The 27,796-nt window shown below is 40.1% G+C and overlaps 1 protein-coding gene across 1 annotated transcript; it reads left to right on the top strand.

Moving 5' to 3' along the window:
• Nucleotides 1-17,891: 17,891 nt before the first annotated feature.
• Nucleotides 17,892-20,464, top strand: LOC118348629. Its single transcript, XM_035690687.1, has 4 exons — nucleotides 17,892-18,534; nucleotides 18,720-19,546; nucleotides 19,624-20,209; nucleotides 20,394-20,464. The coding sequence occupies exons 1-4, from the start codon at nucleotides 17,892-17,894 to the stop codon at nucleotides 20,462-20,464; spliced, it is 2,127 nt and encodes a 708-aa protein (XP_035546580.1).
• The last annotated feature ends 7,332 nt before the right edge of the window (nucleotides 20,465-27,796 follow it).

Raw genomic sequence — 27,796 nt, 5'->3', positions numbered from 1 at the left:
TACTCATCTGATCCGGTTTCTCCATCCTCCTATGACTCTTCCCTCTGCTACTCCCTTCCCTGCCTGTTCTGTATCCCACCTCAAAGTCCCTCCCCTTGGCAAGAATACCATACTCGTGGCCCGGTTTAGTTTCAGGTTCATTATCTGTTTCGTCATCTCCACCGGCAACCTCAATGTGAATCGTTCTATGTTCTAACTTCTCTCCCGGTTGGATCAACTAGTGACCCGTCGAGTGTGAACGTGGAAATGGGAACATCCAGGTGGACCAACGGCTCGACCTTGACCCCCGGATCCAATTCCGATTTAGTGTTTGCTTTACGCCTATAACCACCATTTCTTTGGGTACTCTTTGTGCTCGTTCTGTTTCTGCACTTGATGATTCGACGGCGAAAGATTTTGGTCTCTCATACGCATTCAGAACCACCCACAAACCCCATCCATATTCAAAGAAGAAGAAAGCAGAGAGAAGCTCTTCATTTCAGCGGAGTGAGAACGGTGTAGACGGTTTCAGTGGGTTCGACCCGCAAGTTACTTCAACCCGTTTTCTCGGGTCGGGTCGAGTCGGGTCTTACGGACTGACCGGGTCTGAACCTTTTCTACACAGCCCTAGTGGACTCCACCGATAATTCAAATTCTTGACAGTAGCTTGTTGTTGAAGACCTGTAGGCAGAATACCCTTCAAGGAAAGAGCATAGCTTAAAACTTGTTGAGGAGGCTGAATAATACTTTCATAAATCATCTTATTCCTTCTATTCTAGAACCCCCCATGCCATGAGGATGAAGTCTATTAAACTTTCAGCAGACTCTGTAGAATTAATCTCCACAATAATAAGCATAAAAGATCTGAAGGATTCCACTTTCTGTAAAGCAACAAATTTGTTCACCCAAATTTGATTTATAGTTGGACAAAAGCATAGAGCATGGGCTAAATCTTCCATCCTTTGATGATAGAAATAGCAAGAGCCATCCACTATTACCCTTTTTCTCTGAAGGTTAGACTTTGTGGGAAGAATCTCTTTGCATGCCCTCCAGGCAAAAATTCAACTTTGTGGGGAAATTTTAGTTTCCACAAATCCTTCCAAAACTTCTTATTAGAGGCCCCAGATGATGTCTATCATGTATTTGTGGTAACTAACTGTAACACCCCGCTCCTGCCTTATTACGTACGCTTCTTCTTTCTAACGTAAGAAAACTTCGAGGGCGGAAATTAGGCAACAGTCTGCCCTTCTATCTAGCGACTGCAAGCTTCGTCATGCGTGGCGAACCCCGATGGCGTGTTTCAAAAGATATTAGGTGACTTCTAAGGCACGCCCAGTGTTTTAAATGTAATGGAAATATTTATAAGGAGTATTTCCAGGGTTATTGAACTAAACTTGATTCTAAATACGACAATTATATTATTTTGAAGAGCTCCAAAAATATTATAATTGTCGGAAATCATTTTAATATTAAATATTAAAATTATTTCAGTTATTTAAAATATTATGAGATTTAAATTATGTTGAAAACTTGAATTAATTAAATGGTTTTATCCTTTAAATATATTAAATAAGACTTCATCATTTTATTAATGATGAAGGAATATTATTTTATAAACTAAAGTTAGTTTAAATAATATTCTACCTTAATTCCTCTAAATGCTTTGAATTAAGCTAACTTTTATGCATTTTAAATCAGTATTTGAGGTCCATCGTTAGATCGTTGCGTAGATCCCAAGAAGAAGGGACTGGATTAAATACCCAGCCCCTCTTCCTTCTCCCTCACTTTTCCCCCAACTCCCTCTCTCTCCTTCCTCTCTCTCTCTCGGCTTGCACTGCGTGACACCCCCATGCCCAAACTGTTCCACCCCACAGCCCGGTGCAGCCATGCGCTAGTAGGTCTCACCTCTGCCACCATCGGCACCACCTCACTCAGGCGAGCCTCCCCACACCAGTCTCACTCTCTCATGCTCTCTCTTCCTCTCCCTCAGCAGTGCACTGCCTGAATGGGCTTCACGTTGCTACATTGCCGAGCGCCGTCCTCCGGCGCCACCACCTACACGGCAGCTTCCCCTCCCACCGGCCATCATCCTCTATCAAGCTCAACCTCCACCTCACAGCCACCTTCCTCCCATGCACGTACGTGGCCTCCTCCATGCACGGGTTCACTATGCATGTCCCTAGCGCCTCTGTGCGTGACCACCTTCCACCAAACACCACCACGAGCTCCTCCTGGTCTCTCCTTCCTCCTCCACGTGACCTGAGGCCCATAGCCTCCCTCCATCGCACGGGCTTCTCCCCTCTCCAACGCACGGGTTCTCCTCCTTCCACCACCGTACGCCGCCACCCACGGCGTGTGACTGCCATCTCCAGCCTCCTCCAGCCACCACCGACATATCCCGACCACCCATGGCCCCGATCTGCCACCCATGCATGCACACTCTCCCTCACTCTCACACGGACTCTCCCTCCTTCCCAAGCTCGATCCGCCACTGTGGCGGCACTCCAGCGCCACCACGAGCTCCACCAGCAACCCCTAAGTCCCTCCATGTCTAGCCACAACTGGCCAAGCCTTCCCCTTATAATTCCATGGCTCCACCATACTCCGCCACCCCAGCCGCCATGAAGACCACCAGCAGCCTCCCTTGACTTCCCTTGGTCTAACCCTAAGCCCGAACCCCCACTTTATGTGGTGGGTAGCCATTGCACGTGATGGACAGCCACTACGCGTGGCTGACCGCCACTGTACAAGGCTAGATTCATCATGTTATGCTCCTTGCCACCATCACAAGGCCACCACGAGCCCTTCTGATGGGAACCAAAGTGGGTCTAAACTTAAAGATCATTTGCATGTTCCAGATGGGCTAATTATAAGATTACGAGCTAAGAAGATCAAGGAAGCAATGCAGTGATTAGTGCAATCCAATTTGGACGAGTCTAGCAAGAGCCAAATATTCAAGATGGGTTTGAAAGAAGGAGATCCTATGATCATCCACGTGATACAAGTTATGGAAGATTGCAACATAAATTATGTCTTATTTCTTATGAACTAGGGTTTTTGGGAAGGCTTTGTATTTTGGCCAATGGCTTTTTGGAAAGTTACTTTTTAGGAACTAGGGTTTAATGAGGTACTGTAGCGAGTTACTGTAGCCGTGGTACTGTAGTTGTGGCACTATTCATCCAGGGGTAGTTTTGTAATAAAGGGCTTTATTTTGGCTAGGGTTTTAATTAGGTTTAGATTTAAATACTCTTTGTAGCGTCATTTTAATAAGTTTATGAAATTTGATGAATTTATTCATTGTAAGTTGAGTTTTACTCATCTTGTTCTTAATTGAACTTTTGAACTTATCAAAGTTAAATCACAACCTTTGTGGCATTCCTCCTTTGTAATCTGGGTTCTTGAAACGGGTTCTTCAACGGGTCTGGATTTTAATATAATCTAGGTTCTTGGAATGAGTTCTAATCGGGTTTAGGTTCTCCATCCATTAACTTGATTTTGGCTTTCTTGGGGAGTTTTCAAATTGATTGTGGGTTCAAGGGATTTCATTCCCACGGGTTCATATCACCTTTCAAGACCACACTTAGCTATCGAAATGCCCAAACATCCACTGTACGTGGGTTAGCCGCCATGTACGACCCTTCGGCATCATCGGATGTGACGATCAGCGAGCAACGCATGGGTTATCCCGTCGATGGTATAACCCTCTATCCTTCGTTATTTATGTTAGATGTTGATTAGTTTATTAGGTTGTGAATTGTGCTATTAGTATTGTGGAGTTCGTTGTGTTGTATGGAGATGTGATGTGCTGTGTATGTGAAGTGTTGGGCATATCTGTGTAGTGCGCTATGAAGCGTTGGGCATAGTTGAGAAGTGTGCTGTGAAGTGTTGTGGACTATGCTGTGTAGTGTGGTTGTGGAGTATGTACTGTATTGGTGACGTGGCATGTGGAATGAGAGCAGTACATACTGAGTGTACTCTGTGTATGTGGCGTAGTGTGGGATAAGGAGAGTATATGTAAAATATAACCTTCTAGCGTATTGTGGAATGGGAAGAGTACATGTGGACTGTACTCTGTGTGGCATAACGTGTGTGAAGGGAGTACACGTGGAGTGTACTCCATGTGGTGGAATGATGCACCATTTGGCGGGTATGTCATAATGGTGATGTGGCGTAACGTGTATGAAGGGAGTACAAGTGGAGTGTACTCCATGTGGTGGAATGATGCACCATATGGCGGGTATGCCAAAGTGGTGATGTGGCGTAACATGTGTGAAGGGAGTACTATGTGGTGCATATGCCATAATGGTGATGGGTCGTAGTGTGTGAAAAGGTAGTATATGTGGAGTGTGCTCCATGAGGCAGCGACACTCCATGTGGCGTGTCGTAGAGATAAGGATGGTTGTGTGATTGATGGGCGTGGAACGTGATGAGTAGTGTCGGGAACTGTGGAACAATGTCCCGAAGTAGTTATGGCATAACCTGTAGTCTGAGGTGACAAGTGTCACAGTGATGGACTTATGGCTAAGAGTATGGGTGAAGTAGCAGAATAAGTATAAGAGTACGTAGCGGAAGCATGACTGGGGAATGTCTTGAAATGACATGGTTACCAGCAATCATACTTATGATGGGTGAACAATCAGTGTAAGAATGGCATAACTGGAACGTAACAAGATGTCACGATGTGATGGGAGTACGTGAGGAAGTGTACTCACGATGAGTTAGGAGTTGACGTAGCAGGATGTTGGGTAACAAGACAAGGTCACGGTGTAGCTTGGGAGTAGTCTCGAGCTATATGACGTGACATAAGGCGTAGTTGTGAATGGAGTCTTGTCGCGTTAAGTGTTGGGATGAACTGTCAAAAGGGACGGGTAGCATGAAGAGTCATGCTAGCCAGGTTAAGAGAAGGTTGGTATCGAAGTATGGTGCTTGTTTACACAAGCAGGTGATCAACGTATTATATGTTGATCTTAGGTGATAAAGGGTAAGGTACATGTATAACATGGTGAGACACGTGTCGGACAGATTCACCATATGTAATGGGTAATCCGTCCTGATCATAGTTGCACGGTGCTTAAGCCTCAGAGTTGGCTTAGAACAGTGTGGCTTGTATGGATGGAAATGAGGATTAGTATGGGCTAAGGTGCATGAAGCTAGTGACGGGTGTATTGTTTAAGGATGGGATGCGTGACTTAATCGGTTTGAGTCATACGTCGGAATGTGGTTAGTAAGAAGAGTAAGACAAAGGTCTTAGTGTCTTAATCCTAAGGTGAATCACTGGTTCACTTTAGAGATAAGCACTTGAGGCAAGAGCGTCAAATTGAGAAGAGGTAGTGACTGTAAGCGGTCCTCGAAGATGTTAGCATAGTAAAGGGTACGTAAGAGCATAGGATAGAATGAGAGTGTTCCAAGTGAAGTGTAGTTCTATTTCTTAGTTTAAGTTGCTTATGCATTAGATAGAGAATGACGTTAAGGTTATGTGTATGCATGTAGGTTGCCATCTGACTCGTACATGAATGGACTGCATGATATGCAAGTAGCATGGAGTCTAGGTAAGTGTTATGTTCATACTCTTCTAGAGTTTTCTAAAACATAAAGAAACGAAAATGAAACGCTTTTCCTTTACGATGCTTTACAAAATGATGCGAAAAACATTTTATGAAAGAAAATGCTAATTGTTCAAAGGTATACGTATGTATGGCCCCTCCTTGGCGGCCCCTTTTTACGCACCCAAAGTATTAATTGTATGCATGTGAATGGATGACTATATGTTGTATCTATTGTAGGTATTTTCTAAGAAAATCCATGAACTGAAGAAAATGCATAAAAGACATGAAAACGGATGCTTTTATGGATCCTACGAACCGATGCTTTCATGTACACCATGAGGTGATGCTTATGGATGCCATGAAAGACGACGTTTAAGGTGATGCATGAATGAACTGTTAAATGAAGGATAGAGCTGAAATGAACTGAAAGTTTAAGCCCATGCCTTAAATGATGTTTTTCCATGAACTAAACTGTTAAATGAAAATTACTGTAAGAAAGGACTGAACGAATGAATGCTTTAATGTATGAAGATACGTAATGGCCACATGAATAAATGCAAAGGGTACCAATGAATGGACAGATTGCAATGTCGGGTAAGTAGTACTCGAAGTGCATCCAGTGCTGCCCCTGACTGAAAAGGGATTCCCAACCTGTAGCCACGGGCGGAGTCCAGGTCCAAAGGAAGACCGCTAACCCCAACATACGGGGCGTAATAGTGTGTACTGGCTTATGAAAGTGATAAGAACGAATGCATGAATGCATGAACGAACGAATGCGTGAATGCACACACTCTTGAAGAAATGAAGGCACTGACGAGGGACACGTTTACAAAAAGAAAGCCCCTTTTTAAAAAGAAAAATCACGTCCAGTGATATTTTCAAACGAACGCACGTATGCATGTATGCATGTACGTATAGTATGTATGAGAATGCATGAATGAAAAACTATGTTGTTATATTTTAACTATATGAAGTCATGCTTACAAGTTATCGACTCATTTTAGTTTTTATGCATGTCCCTCCCCCATAAGAACTGAATGATCAGGACGGACACGACCCGTAGGGAAGAGCACAGAAGTCTAAGCATGAGTTTTAATTGTACGAGGGACCTTTTTATTGTAATATTGATGTCTTCCACTGTAAACCTCTTTTATTCTAAAAGCACATTTTATATTATAAACGTAGAGTCTTGCACCCTGGGTATGCAAGTGAAAAGTTTTAAATCAAATGGTAATTCTCGTCTTCCTTTCTAAAAACATTTTATAAAAAGTCTCACCACAAGGACGAGCATTATATTAACCCCTTGAAAAACCTATATGCACTTCAAACACTGAAAACAACACTCCTTTCATGCTCCCAAATCCACTTGTCTGGCTCATTAGAAAAAGTGGGTTGAATCCTCAACACTGCCTCAGCAATTTTTGGATTGAAGAGAGTCCTGATCTTAAACATATTCTAATTCCACCAATGTGTATTGTAGTCAATTAAAGAAGAAACTTGATCATCCAATTTAGCTAGAGCATTATTGTACTAGTTGCTATTAACAGATGCTTCCTTACTTAGTTCTCAAAAGTTAGGAATCCAATGGTCCTTCAGGATATGGATACTTCTACCATTACCCACACTCCATCTCCCTCTTTTGATTAACAGATTCTTAGCCTCTCATATCCCTCTCCAAGCAAAAGTGGGTGAACTACCAAGAAGGTCCTCAAATAGAGTAGAATTAGAGAAGTACATGTCATTGTAAACCTTTTAGAACAAGACATCCTTGTACTGCAGTAGCCTCCAACTTTGTTTAGCTAGCATAGCCATATTGAAGGTGTAACACCCCATTCCCGTAGGTTAGGAGTGTCACGTGTTTTTCATAAAATAAACCCAGCAAGAGATCTCATATTTAATAACATGAATTTAGCATTTATTTCATAAAAAGATTTGTCTAATAAAAATGTCTTCCAAAAATATTAAATGGATAAACTAAATAAAATCTTTATCATGAAAGCAAATTTTATTTTAGAAAGTTTGAAATTAAAACGACTGCTCCTTCTAATGCTAGCCATCCTGCTCGTATTTATCATCCTCACCTAGATGGTTAAAAATATGAAATAAACTAAAATGAATCGAAGACTCAGTAAGAAATCCATCACAACGTAAACACAAGAAATATATGATTTTTCATTAAATTTTTTCATGCTGAGAGCTTCAAAATTCATGATTGTTTATTCTGATGCTTCTACTATGCATGATTGATTTATCTAAATTAACTGACTGATCTGATTGGCCAACACACTTAACCCTGTGTGCGAGGTTGTGCACAGGCCCCACGTCCTGCTGCAGCATGGGGAGTCACTGATAGTATTCTGGCATACTATGGTGGACCACACTTAAGTCTGTGGCTTGCACATCCATCCTAAAACTGCATTGGTCACTGCATTTGAATGACCATCTGATTAACTAATCTAATCTTATCTTGCACTTGAACTTAAGATAGCTTACGTATCTTATGCACATGAGATGCATGACATAATACATATGTAATTATAATTTCTGAATTTGAACATGATGCGGAATGACATGATCGTATGCTATGATGGATGACATGTTTGCATAATCATGACATGCGAGATACATAAACATTGGCTATCAAGACTTGGCTATAATAATAATTTATCTAAGTTGACATGTAATGATCCTAATTTATAAAGATAGACTTAATAGTATAATATAAAAAATATTCTTGTAAACTATTACTATAGTTTAATAATAATTTAATACTTGATAATATAATTCACCCTCAAGTATTTTCTATAAACAAAAAAAAATTATGGGCTGACACATTTATTTAATAAAAACCAAACCTATGTAAAACATATTAAAAGGGTTTTCTATAAATAAATACAACTTCGCTCAGTAACACACCTATCCAAATTTAAAAAAAAAAAAAATCGTTTAACATAATCCAACTCCAATTAAAAATCAACTCCAATACAAAATCAACGCGAAAACAGGCCGAAAGCATACTGCCATGGCTTGCTTCCCAAGGGCAACAACGTAAAAGCATTAAAACAAAGGGTCTTCAATATGCTTTACGTAAGGAGCTATATAGGAATAGATTAAAGGGCAATCTTGTAATAATAGAAAACTTGCATGCACTCTTTGGAAAAGTTTGATGTAACACCCCTCTCCCCAACATTTTTAGAGTTTTTGGGGAGCCAATGTGCTACTAAACTTGAACTTGAAAACTTTTTTTTTTAACAACGTGCCAGATGCAAAAGATTCCATAAATAAAATAAACTTTAATAATTACTTAAAATCCAAAATGGTGTCTACAGAAGCACTTATTTAAAAAAAATATGAAAGTCTCATGTGCTTATCAAAATAATTTATTTAAACCTTAAACTATAAAACTAATCATAACATAATTTGTCTAAGCCTCTGCCTCGCCTTCTCGGGTTAAGTCCTATCCTGTAGTTTCATCCTCATAAATATCATCACATGGGGTAGTTTAAAACATAAAAATATACAAAAATGAGTCGAATACTCAATAAGCAACATATCATACAGTAAACATAATAAATATAAGGTTTCTTGAAAAACGTGCATAGTTATAAATACATACGTAAATAATATGAACATGAACTTATCTTTCACTTATCATAGGCCGATACCCAGTGTTGACCCCTGTGAGTTAGGGTTAGCGAATCTAAGTAGATTCCGATTCCGCCCATAGCTGCGGGTTGTGAAATCCATACATAAGGAAAACGTATTGGGTGCACTACCAGCATGTACGACCTGACAATGCAATATTCTCATAACATAGGTACTATCTTCATATCATAACATAGGTCGTTACATATCTTATTATTCATACTTCATCATAATCATACTTGCATACTTGTCATATCATAGATTTCAAAGGAAATCGCATGCATACTTTTCATATCATATCAAAGATTTCAAATGAAATCGCATTCTTTCATAACATGCCATGATACATGACTCCTTACATAAAATCATGAATTTTCATAAATAATTTAATGCATAAATTTTCACATAAAATCATGCATAGCTTTTCATAAATTATTTTAACGCATAACTCTGACATAAAATCATGACTTTTCATAAATGTTTTGATACATAACTCCTTTCATAAAATCGTAAATAACTTAATACATAATTCTTCACATAAAATCATGAATTTTCATAAGTTTATCATGTCTTGGGTACGTAAAAAGGGGCTTCCAATTGAGGGTGTACATGTATAATATTTTTATAAAATACATGTCGTTTATCATACATACGTGTAAGGGTATGATCATGCTACTTACCTTGTAGTGAGAATCCAATATTTTCGAGATGCGACTAATTACCTATAAAATACACGAAACTTATGTAAATCTCCAATTTAGCGAGTACTTCGTAATAAAAGCTTGAGATATTAAGAAAAATCTATATTTTCCTGAAACCTGAAGTCTAAAATATTGCCACTCTCCAATTATTCTACCTTTCGCATAATTTTTCAATTTATCAGATGATTAACTTTAAAAAATACCATCAAGCCATAACATCTTATTTATCCCCATTTTCATCATCAACATGTCACTAGAAAATAATACCCCTCTAAAGAATTTCTCGTCACCCAACATCTGTTTTCTATCGGCTTTTACTATAGGACTCATCATACTAATAAATAGACCCTTTTGCTAACACTAATTGAACATGGGTATTCTTGTCATTTATGTTAACGCATTACATAATAATGGTACATGGTATATAAAATCTATACGGGAATAACCTTACTCGAGAGGTAGTGGCAATGGAACTTTGGTCGTGATCTTCTGGTGGGGATGAGCAACGATTGGAAATGGGAGGGGGCGTGGTGGTGCTTCACGGCGGCTCAAGTCTGGAGAGATAGAGAGAAATCGAAGCTTGAGAGAGGGAGTCTAACGTGAGGAACACCTGGAGTTTGGCTGAGAGGTATAGAGAGAGAGTCACTGAGGAGAGGAAGAGGACGTGCGGAGTGGCTTTCAGCTTGGTTGTGAGCATTTACCGTGGCTTACAGTGGGCTTGGGTGCAGTTGGGTGGCTCAAGGTGGGGATCGTACACTTTGTTTTTGGTGAGGAAAAATAAAGGCTTTTGGTGGTGGTGCAAGGAGGTTTGCAGTGTTGGTGTTGGGCGGTGCTAAGGCAGCATGGGGGTGGTTCCTGGTTGCTGGCTAAGGTCCTCACTCCGTGGGTCTGGTGCCACAACGTTGTAGGGCAAAGTGATTGCATGAAGGCTACGGTCGGTGAGGCACAGCTTAGTTTCGGTTTTTGCTTGGCTTCGGGGTGGCGAGGCTGCAGGAAGTGTGTGGTGGTTGCTGTGTGGGTGGTTTACTGGACAGACTGAGGGGAGGTGGTGGAGGTTGTTTTTCCTGGACGTGTGTTGCGGGTGACTTGGACATGGGCTTTGAGAGAGGAAGGGGTGGTGGGTGGTTGTTCACGCTGGAAATATTGGCTCGGGTTGCCTATATATATAGACCAACGAAACGCCCTAGTGATGAAGAAAAAAAGATGTACATGCATGGAAGTGGAACTAAATTTCGTGCGTGGTTGAAATTCATAGAAGGAAATCCAGTAGCTAGGAATTTTATTATGAAAAGGAGAGCAAAATGAGTCTAACACTCACGAGCTTGGAGTTTTTTAAAATAATAATAATAATAATGGAGTCTTAACTCTAGGTTCAAATAAATAAAACCTATCCAATAAATTCTTTTATGGGCTTTAACTGATTTATTGAGCCTAATAAAAAACATCCATAATTTATCCCTAATAATATTGGATCGGGTGGTTACATTTGAAAACCAAAACAATGAAGATTAGAGACAGTGGCTTACGGGAGGGGAAAGCACCGTGGGACAAAGGAACTCCAAAACTCACCGAGAGAAGGAGACATGGCAGAGCTGGGTGAGGTGGAAGGTGGCGATTGAGCGGGGGAGCACGAGAGGGAGAAAGTGACGCCAGGCGACGACCGTTATAGGTGGTCAGACAGTGATTGACGGTGGCAAGGCGAGATGGAGGAGACATGGGTTCAAGCATGTGGGCTCTGTTTCAGTGGTCTTTCGGAGTGGCCGCGTTCGTTGCAGCTCCCATTACATGGAGATGCTCTATTTTTGTGGTATGAAACAGAGGCTACGTCGATATCCCTTGGGCTGATTTGGTGGTCCTGGTAGTTGGCTACTGTGAAGGAGTAAGGTAACTCACATTGGAGTCATGACAGTGTGTAGCGAAGATGGCAAGAGTCCTCCACGGCTTGAGTGCATGCCACCTGATCATTGGAAAGAGTTGGGGCTCTTCTTCTCCACTCGATTTGATGGGAGGTTGAGCGACAACTGAATAGCTTGAAGAAGATTAACATAGACTGGGTCTAAATATATATATATATATATATATATATAAACAGTGGTGGCTGAAGCGAGGTAGTTCACAGGGAGGTCATGCATTACGGGCTGAACGTGGGTAAAAATAGGAGTCATGTAGGGTTTTTCCTTAGCATGAGTACGTCGGTTGCAAGAAGAAAAATGTTTAGATTCAAACCGAGATATGCGGCTTAAAACAGTTGCAAAATATGAAATGAATAAGAAAAGAAATACTATGACAGAAAGAGACGTATAAAAGTTTATATATGAAATAAGAACGTTCGAGAAAAAAGGCATGAAAGATGATGGAAGGTCTCAAAATATTTAAGCTAAATAAGAAAGGTTATTATTAAAATAAATATTAATAATTATAATAAAAATAATAGCTATAATAAACAACTTATTAATGTCATAAGACCCGATGAAAATGATAATACTAGTAATAACAATAAGAGGATTATACAATAATATGAGAAATCAAAATATTAAAATATTCACATTTAATCTCTAAAAAATCTGGGTTGGGTTGTTATAGAAGGTTTCCAAGTCTTTGAACCCTAAACCTCCAATAGCTTTAGATTTGCACATGGTATGCCAGCTAACCCAATGGACCTTTCTTTCCTCCTTCTGTCCCCACCAGTAACTTGCCATCATTCCCTTAAGGTCAACACATAACTCATGAGGGAGTTTGAAACAACTCATGACATAAGATGGAATAGCTAAAGCCACTGCTTTTAGCAACACCTCCCTTCCCCCTTGAGAAAATATATTGCCTTTCCAACCTTGTAGTTTCAACCATACTTTGTGCCTAATCTCAGCAAATGCACATCTTTGATTTACCAATCAATGGTGGTAAGCCTAGGTACTTGTCATAGTGTTGTACTTGTGAATTACCCCACAGTTCCATAATAGCTCTCTTGTTAGCAACCTCAGTATTCTAACAAAACACCGAGGCAATTTTGTCTTGGTTAATCAGCTGACCTGAAGAATATATGTTTTCAAGAGCTCAAGTAATTTGTGATTAATCTCAACATTAGCAATACAGAAAATGAGGCTATCATCTGCAAATGGCAGATGGTTAAGCCTTGGGGCCCCTCGACAGACTTTTATTCCAGGGATTGAGTTTGAAACAACTGCTCTCGTAAGCAAACCAATTAAACTTTCGGTGCACATCAGAAACAGATAAGGAGAAATGGGATCTACTGGTGTCAAGCCTATAGAAGGAATAATATGTCCAGAAGGTGCTCCATTAGTAAGAACTGAAAATGAGGCACTTTAAACACATTTCATAACAAGTTTGATTAACTTTTCATGGAAACCAAGCTTAAACATTATTGCTTCAAGAAAGGGTCATTTCACCCAATCATAAGCTTTACTCATGTCCATCTTTAGAGATATATTGTAACGCCCTGTCCTCGTGCTAGGACTTTTTAGAAAATTATTTTAGAAAAAAGAGACAGTAGTTACTGACTCATTTAAAACTTTTGCTTCCATACCCAGGGTGCAAAACTCTAAGTTATAAAATAAAATGTGCTTTGAAAATAAAAGAGATTTACAGCAAAAAACATCAATCTTAAAATAAAAAGGTCTCTCATACAATTAAAACTCTCATGCCTAGACTTTTGTGCTCTTCCCCTTGGGCCGTGTTTGTCCTGACGCGATCTGCTCATTTAGTTCCTATTGGGGGAGGAGCATTCATAAAAACTAAAATGAGTCAAATACTCAGTAAGCATTATTTCATATAGTTACAATATACTAACATAGATTTTCATTCATGCATTCATAATTCCATACATACTATAGATACATAAGACATACATTCATTTTGAAAACATCACTAGGTGGGATTTTTCTTGAAAATGGGTTTTCTTTTCTTAAAACATTTCTCTCACCAGTGCTTTCATTTCTTAAAGAATTAAATGCATTCATACATTCTTTCTTATCACTTTCCTTTGGTCAATACACACTGTTACGTCTCGTGTGTTAGGGTTAGCGGTCTTCCTTTGGACTTGGATTCCGCCCAACAAGTTGGGAATCCCTTTCAATCAAGGGGCAGCACTGGGTGTACTATCAGTACTACCTACCCGGCATTGCAATCTACCAAATCCTTTGGTACCATCATTCATTCAGTCATGGCCGTTACATATTTTCATGCATTAAAGCATTCATTTCCTTTCAGTCATTTCTTTCTTTCATTCATTTCAGTCCTTTCCTTTTCAGTTCTTTTCATTTATCAATGCTTTCATGGAAAAATGTAATTTAAAAGCATGAGCTTAAATATCATCTTTCATGGCATCCATAAAGCATCAGTTCATAGGGACTTTAAAAATATTTTTTTTCACATCATTTAAAGCATCACTTAAAGTATAAGGAATAAGCCTCACATCTTATTTCATGAAAATACATACAATACATACTACGTATAGTCATCCATTCACATGCATACACTTAATAATTGGGTTGCATAAAAAAGGGCTACCAAGAAGGGCCATTACATACATATACATTTGAACACTTATACTTAGCATGCTTTCATTAAACATCCTTTCATTTCATTTCGTAAAACATCGTAAAGGAAAATCATTTCATTTTCATTTCATATCATTTTAGAAAACTCTAGAAGAGTATGAACATGATATTTACCTTAACTCCATGCTAATTTTATATCATGCAATCCATTTATGCGGGTGTTAGATGACAACCTACATGCATACACATAACCTTAGCGTCATTCTCTATCTAGTGCATAAGCAGATAAACTTAAAATAGAACTACACTTCACTTGAAACACTCTCCTTCTATCCCTGGGCTCTTATGTGCCATTTACTATGTTAAAACCTCCAGGGATCCACTTACGGTCACTACCTCTTTCCAAACTCGACATTCTGCTTAGAGAGCTTTCCCACTAGAGTGAACCTCATGATTCACCTTAGGGTTAAGACAGTAAGACCTTCATCTTATTCTTCTTATTAACCTCATCCCGATGCATGACTCAGACTGACTAAGTCACGCATCCCCATCTTAGACAATACACACATCATTTTCTACATTCGAGCTTACGCTTTCTGGTCATCATCATCATTCTCATCCATGCATATCACACGACTCTAAGCCAACTCTAAGATTCAAACATCGTGTACCCATGCTCAAGACAGATTACACATTACATATGGTAAATTCGTCCGGCACATATGTCTCACTAGATTACACATGTACCCTATCTCCTTATGACTTAAGATCAATATATAACACGTTGGTCACCTGCTTGTGTAAACAAGCCCATATTCCAATACCAACATTCTCTTAACCTGGCTAACATGACTCTTCATACTATCCGTTCCTTTTGACAGTTCATCCCAACACTTAACACGACAAGACTTCATTCATAACTACACCTTACATCATGTCATATAGCTCAAGACTAAGCTCAAGACTACTCTCAAGCTACACTGCGACCTTGTCACGTCACCTGACATTTCGTTACGTCATTTCTACGCCAACTCCTAACTCATCATGAGTACGGTCCCTCACGTACTCCTATCACATCATGACATCTCGTCACGTTCCCGCTACGTCACTCTTACACTAATTCCTCACTCATCACAAGCACGACTTCTTGTTTAACTATGTCACTTCGTAACATTCCCCCATCATGCTTTCACTACGCCACTGTTATACTATTCTGTCACTTCACACCTACAACAGCCATAACACTGTTGCACGGTGACACCCATCACTAGGACTTCCAGTCACATCATAGCTACATCGAGACACTATTCTACAATTCCCGACACTCCATATCACACTTCACACTTCACACTTCTCAACTATGCAACCATTTAACATTTCGTGACATGCCATATGGCACATCACAACTTTACCCGATGGAGTACACGCCTCCCAATCCAAACTACATTACATAAAGTACACTCCACGTGTACTCTTTTCACATCACACTACGTCAGCACTACTACGACGCATGCCACATGGTACATCATTCCACCACATAGAGTACACTCCACGTGTACTCCCTTCACATTACGCTACATCATACAGAGTACACTCCATGTGTACTCTTCTCATTCCACACTACGCCAGGAGGGTATATTTCACATATACTCTCATTATCCCACACTACACCACAAGAGCACACTTTACGTGTACTCTCTTCCAATCCACCAAGTTACATCACCCGTGCGTGTGAACCCGTGCGTTGCTCGTTGTCCGGCATGGCCAGTGGCATTGAAAGCCACTAGCTTGGGCGATAGTAGTCACTACCGTGACCTTACAACGGGACTATCTTGGGGACCAGATCTAGGATTTTGGCTACTAGATCTAGCTTGTGCGAGGGTGGCAAACATGGTGGGGAGTCCGTGGGTGGCAGTTAAGGTCGTGTACAATAGCGGTTAGCCACGTACAGTGGCTGTCCACCGTGTATGGTGGATGTTTGGGCGTTTGGATAGCTAGGTGTGGTCTTGGAAGGGCTCATGGTGGCCTTGTGGGGGTGATGAGGGGCGGAACACGGCAGATCTAGCCATGTACAGTGCATCCGAGAGGGTGAGGATGCGTGTGAAGGCTAGGGGTGGCTGGGGACTATGGCCAAGCATGGAGAGAGAGAGGAGAAATGGGGATGAGAGGGAGATGCCATGGGCTAGGTCCGTGAGAGGTGGTCGCCTGTGTGAGGTGGTAGAGGTGTGGTGCTTCAGTGGTGGCCGACGGTGGCGCTAGCAGCAACGAGAGGGAGAAACTGCAAGGAGAGGGGACTGTTTTGGGGCATGGTTGTTGCGGGGAGAGAGAGAGAGAGAGAGAGAGAGAGAGAGAGAGAGAGAGAGAGGCTCAGAGGCTCATGGTGGCTGGGTCTGGCAGAGGAGGAGGAGGCCGGTGAGGTGGAGCTGATGCCTGTGATGTTGTTGTAGGTGGTTGTGCGCGGTGGCTGGACTGTTGAAGGAGAAAATCGGGTAAGGGAGGGGGACGTGCGGCGTGAAAGGGAGGGAAGAGGGAAAGTGAGGGAGAAAGAGAGGGAGCTAGGGTTTTAATCCCAACCCTTCATTTTGGGATCTTCAAAACGATCTAACGGTGGGCTTTAAATACTGATTTGAAAATGCGTAAACATTAACCCTAAAAGCATTGAGATGAATTAAGATAAAATATTGGGTTAATTACACTTTGCCCCCTCCAACTATCACCAAATTCACAATGTGCCCCCGAAACTATTGATTGCATCAAAGTGGACCCTCTTACTTTTATAACGTCCCAATCCCCCCCTTCCGTCTACGATGAGAGTTAAATCAAACAGAAAACTCACCCACGTGCTTCTCACATGCTAATCCTTCAATGCAAAGACAAAATCACCCCTCACTCCATCGGTTTCCATTTCCCCAAACTGAACTTCATATTCAAAAATCCCCAAATCCAAAATTCGAAAACCCTAACTCGGAAACCAGTGACCATCGATCGATTGTTGTTCGCATTGGTGTTCGTTCGTCTTCGCACCAATCTTAGTGACTTGATAAAATATTTCCGTTCATCTTCATCGAGTTGGTATCTGTCTTCTTCGCGCAGTGGGTGTCGCAAAGGTGAGTCCATCTCAAAATGACTCCATCTTTGTCTTCATCGAATTTGTATATTTTTCGTGTAAAACTGAGTAATTTGGAATGTCAAAGTGTACTATTTTTTATTATGTCCCCCTCCAATATTGCACATAGGTGGGTCCAATGTTGTATGCTTCCTAATATGACGCTAGTGCATTGCTGAGTGGCGTTAGTTGTCCCAGTTTGAGAACACAATAACATAAGTGTGTTGTTGTTATCTTTATTGTCGGGTTGTGACAAAGGGACCATAGAGGTGGTCTCTTGCATAGGAAAATGACCAAATTTATCCGTTTGGTCCAATAGTTTACTTTTGTTTACTTTATGGTTGGTCTAATAATTGACTACGGTCCATGACTAATTTAATAGACAATATTTTGTAGGATGGCTACGAGGAATTTGTTATTTCAAGTCCATCATGGTGGGATAATTGATAGGCGGCAAAATGGGGAATATGTTGGGGGTAAGACTGATGTGTACCATGAACCATATGATGAGGATCAGCTATCATGGATTGAGATACAGACGATTATGGCCAAGTATGGTTACCATCCAGGTGACCTAGTCTACTATAGACACCCTAGCTTAGGGATGCACAATGGTCTTAAATTGCTTACATCTGACCATGATGTGCTGTCTATGGTGGCTGCGCTTCAGGATCAACAAGTGGCTCATTTGTATCTTGTATCTCATTCTCAAACTTCAGTGCACCAGTCTTCTTTGCATGATCATCATGTCGAGGAGGATGTGAGTGAGGATGAGGAGGAAGCAGAAGCACGTCGCCTTGGACTTAATGATCCATTTTGGAAAGAAGTGTTGAGTAGTGAGGATGAGTTGTATGACATTGATGTCGATACAGTGGGAACATCGAGGTCAAAGCCTGCACAACCAAGGAGTAAAGGTGTTGAGTCTCAAGTGACAGTTGATGATAAAGAGCCACAATCTTCCTCAGATGCTGAGGATGAGGAGGATGAAAGGAGGAATCAAGACAGAAGTGGTCCAAGGTGGCCAGAGGAGGATGACATAGGTATAAAATACTCTTCTATTTTCTTGTTTATTATTTTAGTGTTCATTTTTCAGAACTTGCTAAACAGTGCTTGCTTTAACAATTAGCAGGTAATTGTTCTGATATGACACCAAGTGACGTCCTTCAATCTCCTATCCATAGTGGTGACGAATGACATCATGATTTTAAGTTTCCCAAGTTTCAAGCTGTTGACTTGGAGAAGCCAAAAATATCTGTTGGAATGAAGTTTGGATCTACAGCACAGTTTAGAGAGACAATAAGGAGGTTGAACCTAAATATAGGTAAATCGATAAAATTTGCAAAGAATGATGGGGATAGGGTTACTGTTGTCTGCAATACCCCTAAATGTCCTTACCGGGTTTATGGGTCTTGGATTAGAGGGCAACAAACTTTCCAGATAAAGTCTATGAACCCAAGACATGATTGTAGTAGGAGTTATAAGAACCTCATTGTCACATCATCTTGGATTGCAGATAAGATGATGCCACTGTTTATAAGCCAACCTAATGTGCCTATCAAAGCACTTGTTGATGAGATTAAGAGAAAGTGGGGAGTGGAAGTTCCTAAAATGAAGTTGTATCGTGCTCGAGCGAAGGCTCAATTTACCATATTTGGCAGCCATATAGAACAGTATGCCAAGGTATGGGACTATTGTGAGACCCTGAAACAAAGGAACCAAGGTAGTTGTTTGTTAGTTAGGGTGGAACGAATAGCTCCTGAGTTACCTCCTATTTTTCAAAAGATGTACGTAGGATTGGCAGCCTGTAGAAAGAGTTTTAAGGCTGGTTGTAGACCATTGATTGGTTTGGACGGTTGTTTCTTAAAAGGACCATTTAAGGGGCAGCTCCTATGTGCTGTTGGTAGGGATGCAAATGATAACATGTACCCAATTGCAATGGCCATTGTGGAGGCAGAGTTAAAGGATAGTTGGGGATGGTTTATTGAGACACTTATATCCGATCTTGGACAGCAACCTGAAGGCGGGTGGACATTTATCAGTGACAGACAAAAGGTAATTTTATAAATATTTCAATATATTCTATTAACTAAAACTTATTAAATGAGCCACTCATTGAATATTTTTTGTAGGGTTTAAAACCAGCAATGGAGGAGTTGGTGCCTTACAATGACAGCCGTATTTGTGTCAGGCATTTATATGCCAATTTTCGAGATGCTGGCCACAGGGGTGTGGCTTTAAAGGAGAAATTGTGGCAGGCAGCTACAGCATACACAAAGAGGGACTTTGAGAGAGCTATGGAGGAACTGAAAGCCCTCAGTCAGCCTGCATATGACTACCTAAAGGTTATAGACCCATCACAATGGTCTAGAGCATGGTTTAACACATTTTCAAAGTCTGACTTGGTAGTGAATAATCTTAGTGAATGTTTCAACGCGTATATTCTGCAAGCACGTGATAAGCCAATTGTGACTATGGTGGAGACCATACGGAAGAAACTGATGGGACGATATCAGTTGAAAAGGGAAGCAATTAGTAAATGGGAGAATACAATCACGCCTCGGATAGTTGCAAAGCTTGAACTTATGCATGATTTGTCCATCTATTGTACTCCAACGTATGCAGGATGTGGTCAGTTTGAAGTTAACAATGCTGGTAGGCAATATGTGGTTGATTTGAAAAAGAGGACCTGTTCATGTTTGAGATGGGACATCACAGGTATTCCATGCCCGCATGCATACACATGTATTGTGTATTCTGACCAAGATCCCAAGGGATATGTGCATCATTACTATAGTGTGGAGATATGGAGGGCAGCATACGAGCCTTTAATTTACCCTATGCCAAGTGAGGATCAGTGGCTCACTACCACATACGAGAAGCCCACTGCTCCTGAGATTAGGAAACAACCCGGGAGGCCAAAGAAACATCGAAGAAGAAATGAGGACGATCGACAAGGAGCAAACAAGTTGAGGAAAACTGGTGTGCATATGACCTGTTCGAGATGTAATCAAGTTGGTCACAACAAAAGAAAATGTCCGCGTGGGAACGCAGGCACACCCTCATTCACTTCTGCAGCAGAATTTCAAGCTCCTTCATTTCCAGATGAACAAGTTAGTGGCTACTTCTTCCTTATTTACTATACGGTATTCATTTACATATTGCTTGAAAATATTGAGAATGTTAATTTACATTTAAATGTGGTACTAGGTCATTTCACAACCTCCAATGTCAGAGCCTTCACAGCCAACAACCCAATCTATGCAAACTGGGAACGCTCCACCTTCGTCGCTTTCACAGGCAACATGGCAAACAAGTCCAACAGTGCAAACTCCCTTGTCAGAGACTTCGCAGGCAGGCCAAAGTAATCAACTGCAAGTCAATATGGGTCGTGTAAAGATGTTGGCCAAACGACCACCCAGGAGGCGGTCTGCAAGACTTGGAGGCCACCACTCACAGACTAGTACACGTAGACCTGTGTTTGTGGACTTAGACGTTGATACAAGCAATCCAGCACAAGGAAGACTGTGTTCTTGGGGCAATCCTGGAAGGGGAGGCATGCAATTCAGAGTTGGTCAACTGCCACCCAACACCCAAGTGCCTCCTGCCAAGGCTAATGTATCAGTGCAAAAAGGGAAGAATGTAGAGTCATCTTCACGTGTGGAGAGGATGAACGAAGATAAAAAGGGGAAACAGAAGCGACCAAATTGGCAATATTTACTTGCTGTTGTAATGGTGTAGTTAGGGCTTAATGACATTACTGTTATTGGAAAACTTTTGTTGTAATGGTCTAGGGTGACATTATTAGAGTGACATTATTTGTTGGCAATATTGACTTGCTATTCCAATTGAGGGATTTTGATATGTAGGGTGATATTATTATTAATCATTATCAACACAATAAGTTGTTGTCACAAAATTCACTTCATAACCAAATTACATACAACAAGTGATGTTCAATACAACAATTAAATTCAAAACAACAACCACAGTCAATACACATCCAAAAAATTACATTAACCAATCCTACGCTATCATCAAGTAATGACGACCTTCATCAGCATAATGAGACATTTTCATGTAGATAACAGCAACAACTAGAACAATTACAATGACACTACACCATGTGCAATTATTGTATTTCTTGTGCAAATATTTAGATTTTTCCTTCTCCTCATACAAAAACTGTTGGATATGTTTCATGTGCTCCCTCTCCATCACTAACTTAGCCTCCAATTCCGTAGATTTTTCCTTCAACTTATTGCATAACTCTTGGATATGCTCCATACGCTCCCTCTCCATCACTAAGTTAGCTTCCAATTCGGATTTCTCAATCTTGAACTCACGACTCCGTATCCGGAGTCTATCTCGTAGCTGGCCAACCACATCTCCGCAAGTGGAGCAATGGTCATCATCTACCCAATAAAAAAATGTACAAAACCTGTCTCCACTCCCATGTTGACAACCAGGAGTCCAATATGGGCATCTCCAGAACTTTCTTTTGTAATTATCATCCGTAGTTGACACTCTTAGACGTGCTCGTAGATTGCAACGGCAAAATGGGCCATCTAGTGGTGCTTTACCACCCCAGCTTGTGCTAGATGAACCAGTAGACATCTTTCACAACCTGCTGAAATATGTCAGGATTATGAGTGTAGAAATGAAACAGTTAAAAGAGAGGTTGAGGAGCCAAAAAATTTCTACTCTATAGACTTGAATCAATATTATTCTTTACAGACTACTGTAGCTTTATACAAAAGGAGAAAAGAATCTTAACAAACTAAACTAGAACATTATCTAAGCATGGTATCGAATCAATATCATGGCAATTAAATTGGAACATTGTTGAGTTACAATGTACAATCATTTATAGCATTCTTGAGCTACAATAAACTCGAATCATTTTTTCACCTTATAACGTACAGTCATTTATAGCATTCTTGAACTACATCAAGGCGGGAGATTTGTTATCAATATTAACAATCACTGAGGTACCTGCGATGGAGAATGCAATTTGAATGAGAGCTCTACAAAAAAACTCCTCTGCAATGGAGTCACTGACAGCTTGAAGGGGACGCCGACGTCGTGGTCGGCAGCTCACACCGTGGTCGGCAGCTTTGTTAGGGTTCGTCGTTGCCCACCTTCTTTGCAGTCGACCCCAGATTATTTCTCCATCGCTCCTAATGGCTTCAAGACAGACGTTCTTCACTTTGAAACAAAACTATTTTTCGGCATTAATAAAACGAGTTGTTTTGGCCATGGATTTGGAGATTTTTGAATATGAAGTTCAGTTTGGAGAAATGAAAACCGATGGAGTGAGGGGTGATTTTGTCTTTGCAATGAAGGATTAGCATGTGAGAAGCACGTGGGTGAGTTTTCCGTTTGATTTAACTCTCATCGCAGACAGAAGGGGGGGATTGGGACGTTATAAAAGTAAGAGGGTCCACTTTGATACAATCAATAGTTTCGGGGGCACATTGTGAATTTGGTGATAGTTGGAGGGGGCAAAGTGTAATTAACCCTAAAATATTATTTAAACTAAACTTTAGTTTATAAAATAATATTCTTTCATCATCAATAAAATGATAAAGTCTTGTTTAATATCTTTAAGAGAATAAAACCATCTAATTAATTAGAATTTTCAACATAATTTAAATCTCATAATATTTTAAATAATTAAAATTATTTAGATAAAATGATTTTCCGCAATTATAATATTTTTAGAGCTCTTCAAAAATATTATAATTGTCTTATTTAAAATCAGGTTTAGTTCAATAACACTGGAAATACCCCATACAAATATTTTCAAGGCATTTAAAATATTTGAGTGCTATAAAACACTGGCGTACTTTAAAAATCAACCGATATATTTAAAAACCGTCTTCAATATTTAAAATGCGTAGATGAGACTCGTGACCAATCGAGTAGGGGTGGGCAGTGGGGCCCCACCCCCCGCCCCCCGCTACCCTGCCCCATTCGCCCCGCCCCCTCATGGAAAACCCCATGCGGGGGGGCTGGGGCGAGGGGCGGATTGACCCCAGCGGGGCTTCGCCCCTGCCCCCGTTCCGCACTCCTCCCATTTTTAATGTAAAAATTTATAATTTATAATATTTATATAAGTAATTATATAAATATATTGTATATAAATATATACAATTTGTTAAAAACTTAAATTCAACTTCAAGTTAATGGACAGTAAGTCTCACATTACTTAACTATCACTATTGTATTGCATTGACCTCCTATATAATGGTTGGCCTAGGAGGCTAAGACAATCCAAAATATAACTTTAATGAGTTTGTATTTTTTTTAATATATAAATTTCAATTTATACTTTAAATTATATTATAATTTGAGTTTAAAAATATTCTTAGATTAAAAAAATTTTTAAACAATGGGTTGAGTCGGGAGCGGGGTGGGGTGCGGTTTCTACCCCACCCCCAGTAGCGAGGTTGGGGGCCCCACCCCTGCCTCCCGGAGGCGGGGGACAGGGTATGAAACCCCTCCACCCGCATGGGAGGCGCCCCCCGCCCCGCACCATGCAGGTAGCACCCTTACAATCAAGAGAGAAAGGAGCGGGTGTTACACATATAACCCTTCTTACCCTTCTTTTTCCTTTTTCAAAAATGATGAACCTAATAGGCTACAAGGACATTATCCGAGATCAATCTACCAAGTAAGAAGGTAGATTGATTTTCTGAGATAAAAGCAGGTAAGACATATTTGATCCTATTAGCAATGACTTTAGATATCAGCTTGTATAGTACATTATAGATGTTAATAGGGCTAAAGTCATTGACTTTAATAGGATTCTTACTCTTGGGAACCATGGTAATATAAGAATGGTTAACAGCTTGTGGGAATTTACCAGAGTTTAGAGCATGAAGGACAATAGTAGATATAGAATTACCAATTTGAGGCCAATACTATTGAAAGAATAAAGGAGGCATTCCATCAGATCCTGGGGCCTTCGAGAGGTGCATTTCTTTCAAAGCTCTATTAACTTCATCCATAGAATATGGTTTAATAAGGTATGTATTCATCTCCACTGTGATTTTGCTGTCAATGTTATCAAGCACATGAGGTACATTTCGAGTACTTGCAAAGGAAAACAAAGAAGTGAAATGGTTAATGATAAGGTTATCACAGTGGACGATCGTCTACAAGGGGATGCCATAGTTCCTACATCTAGACCCACATCTAGTCCTGGTGGAGCTACTTCCACCCCTGCACCCACATTTAGAGCAGCTACTTCTTGTGCAAGTAGTCGAGTCCCAATAGATGTAGAAGAAGAGGATATGCTTAATGAGGAGGAGATGATGCATATTGATATCATGGACATGGGAACATTTCACTAAAATTTTCGACGGTCGTAACCCACACGCAAGATGTCACCACTATGAGAAACTTTATGATTGTTATTCGAAGAAACAAGGCACCTCTGTTTTAATAGCACATCTTAATAGTTGCTAGTGGTATAAGATACACAAGGGGTTGGTGGGTATTGATCAGACCAAGCTCAGTTACGAAACTTCTACCACTTATGGTACACAGTTTAAGAAACTGCCAATCCCTCAATACAGTGAGAAGATGTTGAGGGATCTGCTTGCAGAGCTGATCACATGTGATGAAATTCCTTTTACCATAGTTGACAAAAAAGGTTTCCATAAATTTGTGCACACTCTTGAGTTACGTTTTTCCATGCCTTCACGGTATACGGTGATGCGAGATTGTTTGAAGAGGCATACCAAGGAGAAGGAGGAGATGAAGGAGATGTTTATTACCACTAACCAAAGAGTGTCATTTATGACTAATAAATGAACGTCCATACAGAATGTCAGCTAAATATGTATCATATCCCAATTTATTGACAGTGATTGGACATTAAACAACGGATTATTGGTTTCAAAGAAATTGTTGAACACAATGGTTCATCCATTAGAGCGAAAATGGATGATTGTATAAAAGATTGGGGGATCAAAAAAGTACTTTGTATCACAGTTGACAATGCTCGTACAAATGATACTGCAAGTGATTGGTTCAAACAGAATACGACGGTAAAAGAGGATATCATTCGCGAGCACAAGTTTATCCTTGTTTGATGTTCTGCTCATATCATCAACCTCATAGTCACTGAGAGGTTGAAGGAGGTTGATGATTCCATTACCAAAGTCTGCAACCTTGTGAGATATGTGAGGGCTTCCCCCAAAGTCTTGCCAAATTTAAGGCAATAGCCGAACAACTTGAGATCCGAACATCTAGTATATTGAGTTTGGATGTTCCATTACCAATAAGCATTTGAGTGGATGGAGGTCGAAGATGGAGGCTTGAGGTATGCTTTGCTGAAGTTAGTAGGGGGAGAAGGGGGCTCAGTGCGCCAGACACATTTGATTGACCAATATGAGATATTTTGTTCAATTTTTAAAATTATTTTATGAAATAAATCTACGGATATCTTGTACCAAATACTATTGCGAACATGTACTTCGACGAGCTCTCGGGATTTTATGATCACTTGCAACAGTGATGTGTTAACACTGCGGATTGTTGAATGATATGGTCATGAGGATGAAATACAAATATAATAAATATTGGGGGAATGTTGAAAAGATAAATAGATTATTATTTGTGGTTGCGATCTTTAACCCCTAATATAAGTTGGTTATTATAGAATTTTGGATTAGGGACGTCCTCGGGGATGAGAAGGCTGATGAGTTTATTAGAGAGCTGAAAAGTGATATTGACAACTTATATAGCCATTACAACAATAGTGGTCAGTCTTCAACTGAAGGTGGTAGCTCTTTATGCCTGACTGGCTCAACATCTTCTTTAGATAATACACATACATAGAGTTCATCTGTTTTGATGTGACGGTATCATCCAATTCGTGCATCGAGGAATACTTCGCAGTGTAGGTCTGAGGTTGAGTATTATTTTATAGGAGATGTCGAGACACCAACTAATGCATTTGATTTTAACGTGGTGGAAGGTTAATTCCACCAAGTTTCTAGTCCTTTCTTGAATAGCTTGGGATGTGCTAGCCATTCCTATCAATACGGTTGCCTTCGAGTCGGCGTTTAGCATCGGAGGTCGCGTGTTGGACGTTTATTGGAGTTCATTGGCTCCGACCACCATGGAGGCCCTCGTTTGCACACAAAACTGGATAAGTGAAACTACAATTGGACTAGATACTGTTGATGCCAAGAGCTGTAGGTTTGCATTGGGTAACTTTATGCTTTTAAATGATTATTTACATATTTTTAATGTTTAACTTATAATTTTTATGATTTTGTAGACCTAGTTGTGAACTTTACAATAAAATTGGATGACTAAAATAGTCGCACCGTAAGATGGAGATCCCCCTTTATTGGTGAGAAATGAAATACCATTAGCTTACTTGCTTATTTGTTTTTTTTTTTTTTTTTGTCATAATGTTTATTCTTATTACGGTTGTACAAGTGGTGTATTGTCTAACTTTTTTTAATTTCTAAAACAATGGAGGATGCTTGGAAGAGGCTAATGGTGCTAATAGATTTTTTGTTTTTTCACAAAATTGGAAGAGGCTATTGACAATTTATAATCACTAATTTAATATTTTTTGTTTTATTCCGATACAATATTACATTTTAAATTGGTTGAGAACTTTGGTGAAGTTGGATATGATTGGTTGTGATTGTGGTGGACGAGTGGTTGTTTGGTGGTAATTGTGATTGTAGTAGTGGTGGTTGACAGGTTGTGAACTTGTGATTGTGGCGGTTGTTATTTTGCTGGTTGTTTGGTGGTTCTTGTTCTTTCTTCTTTTTTTTTTAGCATTGTGTTTATGATTGTTCATCACTACATGTTTTGGAAGTTTTGTAATTATCATGTAATTTACTCACTGCATTGTGATTGTGTTTGTGTTGGTAATTTTATTTTATTTTTTTTTCATTTCTTGAAACAGGTATTTCGAAAATTGGACCCCAAACTCAGATTGGGGCCAATTGGGCCTTGGAGGCTATGGCCCTGCAGCTCAATCCAGTTCAAGTTCTAAATTCCGATCGAAACTCCGACTCCTATCAAGTCAGAGTAGGAGTCGAAGCTTGGAGGTGGACTTTTCGATTTTGTCAGAATCAGAACCCATCCCTAATATACGGATAAGTAAGAATGATGCACGAATTATCTGGTTTTGAAACTTAACGGCTTGATAGCAATTTTTTTTCATTTTTCAAGGAAAGAAACAAAAAAAAAAAAAAACTTAATAGACATTACTATAAAGCATTGGAAGGGAAAAAAGGAAGGAAGAGGAGAGAGATGGATCAGCAGCAC

Source organism: Juglans regia, chromosome 6 (genome assembly GCF_001411555.2).
Source record: "Juglans regia cultivar Chandler chromosome 6, Walnut 2.0, whole genome shotgun sequence".
NCBI lineage: Eukaryota > Viridiplantae > Streptophyta > Magnoliopsida > Fagales > Juglandaceae > Juglans > Juglans regia.
This window is presented reverse-complemented; position numbering and strand designations above follow the sequence as displayed.

What these genes read in the sequence shown, in the direction of transcription:
- LOC118348629 (XM_035690687.1), top strand. Translation starts at nt 17,892, where the DNA reads ATGGCTACGAGGAATTTGTTATTTCAAGTCCATCATGGTGGGATAATT. An exon ending in TTATCAGTGACAGACAAAAG is followed by an intron (nt 19,547 to 19,623) that starts GTAATTTTATAA and finishes TATTTTTTGTAG; the next exon opens with GGTTTAAAACCAGCAATGGA. An exon ending in TTTGAGATGGGACATCACAG is followed by an intron (nt 20,210 to 20,393) that starts GTATTCCATGCC and finishes TCCTGAGATTAG; the next exon opens with GAAACAACCCGGGAGGCCAA.